The 6,000-nt window shown below is 43.0% G+C and overlaps 1 protein-coding gene across 1 annotated transcript in view; it reads left to right on the forward strand.

The window, feature by feature from the left end:
• Nucleotides 1-3,122, forward strand: part of aacs (acetoacetyl-CoA synthetase) — a 29,188-nt gene extending 26,066 nt beyond the window's left edge. The window contains exons 17-18 of the mRNA XM_072432863.1: nt 412-614; nt 1,815-3,122. Of these exons, the coding sequence (XP_072288964.1) occupies nt 412-614; nt 1,815-1,952 (341 nt within the window). The 3' untranslated portion in view covers nt 1,953-3,122. The remainder of the gene's footprint in view (nt 1-411; nt 615-1,814) is intronic.
• The last annotated feature ends 2,878 nt before the right edge of the window (nt 3,123-6,000 follow it).

Raw genomic sequence — 6,000 nt, forward strand, 5'->3', positions numbered from 1 at the left:
TTTTAAAAACTAAAGTTATAAGTTATTTTAATTTAATCTATAGTCCAAAAGTGTATCTTAAAGTGCCTATTTTGATGTCTTGAATGTTTAAACTCATAAAAGCTGGTCACAAACAGAGAAGTGTTGATCTATTACACAATCTGCATGAAAGCACAGTCGTTTGATCGTGGTGTCAAGTATTGTGACTAATTGTCAACTCGTGATTGTTTCTTCTGACTGCGAGCGCACATTTTACATTGTGACATCCCTGGCCCTGTTGCCTTAAAGTCAAACGTACATCAATACTGTATGTCTAGCGGCCATTTTAACTTCATGACCTCTGTGTATCCCTGTCATGCCACTGCTGATATTGATGTATCTAATGGTGCACATTTCTGTTTCTGCCTCTGCCCGACCTCTTCTCGTGTCCAGTGGAGGCATTCGAGGACGTATCCGACAGCCTGTGTGTGCCCCAGTACAACGCAGACGGAGAGGAGAGGGTGATTCTGTTCTTGAAGATGGCGCCTGGGAAACCCTTCAGTCCAGACCTGGTGTCAAAGATCAGAGGGGCCATTAGGAAGGCTCTGTCCGCCCGGCACGTCCCCGCCCTGCTGCTGGAGACCAAAGACATTCCTGTAAGTAACGATCATCTATTAGTGTGAGTCACAGCTTTCAGAGGCTAAAGTGGAGTTAACAACATCAAGCATACGGGCAGCATTATTTATGGGTGTGCGATGGATAAAATAGCTTTATTATTGAATGCAGGCAGCGCACATTGGACTGATTTTGACCCGGTGTGCTGCTTTTATAATTCATCTGCGCTGGACTATAACAGATTTTACTCTCCCACATAAGATAAATTGTGTGCACTGCCCTTTAGCAATAGAAACTGGTCCATTGACTGATGATTAAAAAAAAAACAAAAAAAAAACGGATTCTCGCCGGCTCCTTTACGCCAGAAACTGTTAAGCATCACCACAACAAAGGGCCACGCTCCAGGACCAGGCTGTCGCCGCACCTCACAGCGCTAGTTCACAGTAATTGTGAAAAATGGCAATGTGACGTTGTTGAACTCGATGTGTAATACCTTTTTCGGACAAAAAATATATATAGAAGGTTGAAGTGAGAGTACAGGGCAGTGATGGGTTTGGTGATATGGAAACTTTCGGAGCACTGATGCCTGCAATGCAGAATAATGCAGGATTGCTCACACATGCACGGATCAATAAAAAAATACAAAATACAACACTGCGTAAGCTAGACACGAGGAAAACCTATTAAAGAAATCTTAAGAACAAGTCCGTGTAATCCCTCATGTGTCCAGGAGTGTTCTTAAAAAACAAATAACAAAACTGATTGTAACATTGTTCTATATATGTGTTGGGTAGTTTTCGGTCTACATGCTGTAATTAAAATTATGCTTCAGCAATTGTATTCAGCCACTGCCGTCTCAGTGGCTCAGTGGGACTTAAAGGATCTAAAATGGCTGCAAAGAGTTAGGTTGTTGTGTTTTTTGTTTTGTTTTTTGTCTTTATCACTATTTACTCTGACAAGTTTATTTTAAGTTTATTTCTTAAATATTTTTTTTATTGCAGTTACAAGTTTATTTACAATATTTAAAATAAAAGTGTATTGAAATATTTGTGCACATTTAATTATATAGTTCAGTCACTTTTTGTGTGATACTTGAACCTCAACCACATCATCATCAGGACAATCCAAATAAATGTTGAGCTGAACATTTTAGTCAATATTGTCCAGCATCATGCATTAGAGGTGATTACTGGAGTTCTGAATGCGTCCTTATAACCCTGTTTCTCTCGTGTGTCCTGCAGTACACCATCAGCGGGAAGAAGGTGGAGGTGGCGGTAAAACAGGTGATCGCTGGACGTGAGGTGCCCCAAAGAGGAGCTTTCTCCAACCCGGATTCACTGGACCTTTACAAGAACATTCCTGAGCTGCAGGACTTCTAAAGCCCGGAAAACGTCCATTGTTTTTAGATAGATAAATATGTACATGAATTATGGATGTGTCAGTAAAAAGAAATATTGGCTGGCTCCGATGTGTCTGAATAGGGCCGTGCCGCCAAGGAATCCCACTCAAAATAACACTCATTTATTTTAGTTTTGCATTGTACTTAAAATGTAAGCTTAGAACCATTGAATATAATATCTCATAAAAGTTCAAATAATTTGTTTATCGAAGGAAAACATATTTATTAATGGATGCAAGAGCAAAAGTCTAATATGTAAATAAAGTGACTCGATGTGACCTCTCAGAAGCCTTCCCGTTGCAGGACAATAATAGTCATTTATTTGAAATGAAATGTATTCAAAAACACTATGTAACTGGATTAAGACTGCTTCAGTTCTCCTTGTGATTGAGTACATAAATGAGTCAGTGGTACGCCAAAGCTGCACACAACAGCGGGGAATTTCCCATCATGCTTTGCTTGGGCCTCTCAGTGTGGTCTCTGTGTCACTGGTACTACTGTAGCTAGACTTGAAAACAAATAACTGTGTACTGATCATCTCATGTCTCATTGCCATATCATTTTCTATGTGATGTGCTGCTTTTTCAATGTACGTGTAACAAGAGTAAATATACTGTTTATTTTTGAACTGTGAATGGGATTAATATTATATATGCAAGTGCAGATCGTGACCTGTAAGTGTACGCTACACGCACAGATGCTTTGTGATGTTGGGATTTCCAGTTTGGTTAAATTAACCACTGTGGCGCTTACTGAAATTGTATAGTAATAATTTGAAATGTTATGTACTAACATTTATTTTTGTAATAGTAGCTTCACTTACCGTTTCATGAGGTAGCTTTTGTAAACTATACGTTTGCATAAATAGTATACCAACAAGAAGTAAAAGGCTGAAAATGTCTGACAGGGAATAACATTGGTGGAATTCAATTAGATTTTCTTTTTCCTGATATTTTTTCCATAGACTACATCATGCTGTAAAACAACATTCCCTTCTAAATGGACAGAGATGTGTTGGCATTATGGAAAGGGAGCTTAATAATTAACTTGCACTTTAATGTGTTACATGGTAGAGTTTTTGTTGTTGTTGTGGGCTAATACTGTAGATCTGAGTTGCAGATTTGACTAATAAATCATTTTTTAATTTAAACGATCAGTCTCATTAGATGTTTGATGTTGTGAGATGAATAATCTAGCATCTATACTCAAATATGGATAGGTTGTGCCGTTCAGGAAAGTAAACTCAGACAAGTATTTTATGTTTTCCTATTTTAGTACAAACATTAATCCATTGAGTCTCGATAAAATCCACGGAACTTTTCACTGATATTAATTTTTTATAAACTTTTTAATAAGTGTTTACAGTTGAACGGCAAGCTGTTCAGAAAATCTCCCTGTTGAACTAGCGCATGTGTGCTGCAGCCAATCATTCTGACAGACGTCTAATTCAAAAATAATCCTGCAACCTTTAGACATGCAAATGCTGTGAACAGTCCTTCTGCCGAATTTCAAAACACAACTTAAAAATAGAGTTCTGGTTTGCTTCCAGTTTGTCTAACACAAACGGCTAATATGGAAGTACAGAAAAGTTGAAAATAACTATTTTGTTCCCGAATAAAAGGCGCTTGATGAACACCATATGAAACAGTGAGGGCTCGAGAGAATTAGAACTTAATCTAACTCTCACCAGGCATAAAACTGAGCACATTAACAGTGACTAAATGACTTTGTTTACCGTGATGTGTGCTCTGCGTTTGTGTATTTAGTGGTAATTTGTTGTCAGCGTGATCAATTTAAAATGTAAATTCATCTTCACTCGCTAATGATGCACTTGTTTTTCTCTTCTGTGTGGAGGCTGAAAATGTGATGCTTTTGTTCTGGCAAAAGAATCGGATCAAGCTTGGGTTGGATTAGAACTGGACCGCATATCGAAATGTAGATAATATTGAGATTGTTGTTTTGACGATATGCCACATTTGAACGTAGAGCGCATCGTTTATAGTTAAAACATGCTACAAAAAGAGTCGATTAAAAAGACAAATGAACAAAGTGATATGTCTGCACCTTTGTGATTCATTTGACATTTGTCTGATTAATAAAAACAGTTTTAACACATTTCTATTGGATTGACATATCGTCTTAAATATCGTTCAGCACTAGGTAGGATTTTGGTGAATGTGTCAGTTTAGGACATATTAAATGGTTATAATTTTCTTGATTAAGATGTGTATGGGCTTTTAAAATCATACTTAAACAATAAGCCACGCATTGACGCTTCCATTAGAGACTAAATTGCGTCTTGATTGGGCTAGAGCAACGCCGGCGTCTGGTATGTGGACTGCCGCTTCTGTCCCAACGTCTTTGTTTTGTTAGTCGTTTCCATTGTTTTGTTTTGTTCCCGCGTCTCTGTGTTGTCTTCTGTCTACATCCCTGTTCCTTAACTTCATCGGACATTACTGCACCGTCCATCGCTCATCTCCTCCCTCACTCCTGGACTATCTACTGCCCTAGCCGCCAGCTAACAGCTGGCTTAACACCTGCGGAGGTCCGTCATGGTATCGCGGGGCCTCCCTGCCGTGCAGACAAGGTCTGGGGCAACCAACGCCACTCACTCCACCAGCTTCAACACCCGGTCCACTGCTGCTTTTTCACAACTCTCTGCCCACCAGCTTCTAGTTAACCAGCCTCTAGCCACCGCCAACATTCTAACTGGATTACTCTCATCTGCTGCTACGTTCCATCTCCTCCTCGGACTATCACTCCCACGCCTCCAGGCCACCGCTCCACCAACTTCTCGCCTACTCACCTACACCGCTGCTGACCTTCACCTCCTCAACCATAACCACCGTCTCCCAGCTGCTGCTGCCTCTGCAGCTAGCTCAGCTGGGATCCTTCGCCGGCCCCGCTACATCCACAGGGGCTCTGGTCTCTCCCATAACCAACACTCCAACGACGGCTCACCTATCCCCTCACTCTGGACTAGTTTTCGCCCCTCTGTCACCCCCACCTGCCGCACTGCCAACCTCAGCAACCTCCGCCCCCCCACCCCTGCGCCCCCATCCATCTCCGCGCCCCCATCCATCTCCCTTGCACTGCTGAACTGCCGCTCCCTCGCCAACAAATCACCGTTATACACAGTTATATCTGAACTGCTACTGGACAATAACATTGATCTGCTTCTCCTCTGTGAAACATGGCAACAGCCCCTGGACTTCTATGCTCTCAACCAAGCCACTCCCTCCAACTACACTTACACTGCCAAACCCCGCCTCTCCGGGCGTGGGGGAGGTCTTGCTGTTATTCATAAAAAATCTACATCCATCACTGAACTGAACCTCAACCTTCCATCCATCTCATCATTTGAATACCTCGCCTTCTCCCTCCCCAACTCTATCACCGCTATCCTGATCTATCGTCCCCCAAAGCCCCACCCCTCTTTCCTCACTGAATTGTCTGAACTCCTCACCATCGCATCCTCTCTCTCTGCCCGCCTCCTACTCACTGGTGACTTCAACATCCACATTGACTGCCCCAACGCCCCACTGACATCCGACTTCCTCTCTCTCCTGGACTGCTTCCATCTCACCCAACATATTGACTTCCCCACCCATACCAAAGGCCACACTCTGGACTTAGTCTGTTCCTCTCTCCTACCCATATCTAAGCCCCACCCCCTCCCCTTCCCACTCTCTGATCATCTCTGCATCCTTTTCTCCGCCCCCCTACCCTCGCCCCACAACCCCAAAAAACGCACCATCACCTACCGCAATATCAAGTCAGTCAACCCCCTCACGCTCTCCCAGCTCATATCCTCTGCTTTCCCCCCTGACTCCCCCCCCTCTTCCCCCGACGACTATGCTGTCATGCTCAACACCACCCTCTCCGACTCCCTTGACTCCCTAGCCCCCTGGAAAACCTCCTCCGTCTCATACATCAACCCCGCCCCCTGGTACACCCCTGAACTCCGCACCATGAAGCAGACTGGCCGCCAACTCGAACGACTCCTCAAAAGAACCCGCCTCACCGTC

This window comes from Eucyclogobius newberryi, unplaced genomic scaffold (assembly GCF_026437365.1).
Source record: "Eucyclogobius newberryi isolate DKJ021-1_F unplaced genomic scaffold, fEucNew1.0.hap1 SCAF_6, whole genome shotgun sequence".
Lineage (NCBI taxonomy): Eukaryota > Metazoa > Chordata > Actinopteri > Gobiiformes > Gobiidae > Eucyclogobius > Eucyclogobius newberryi.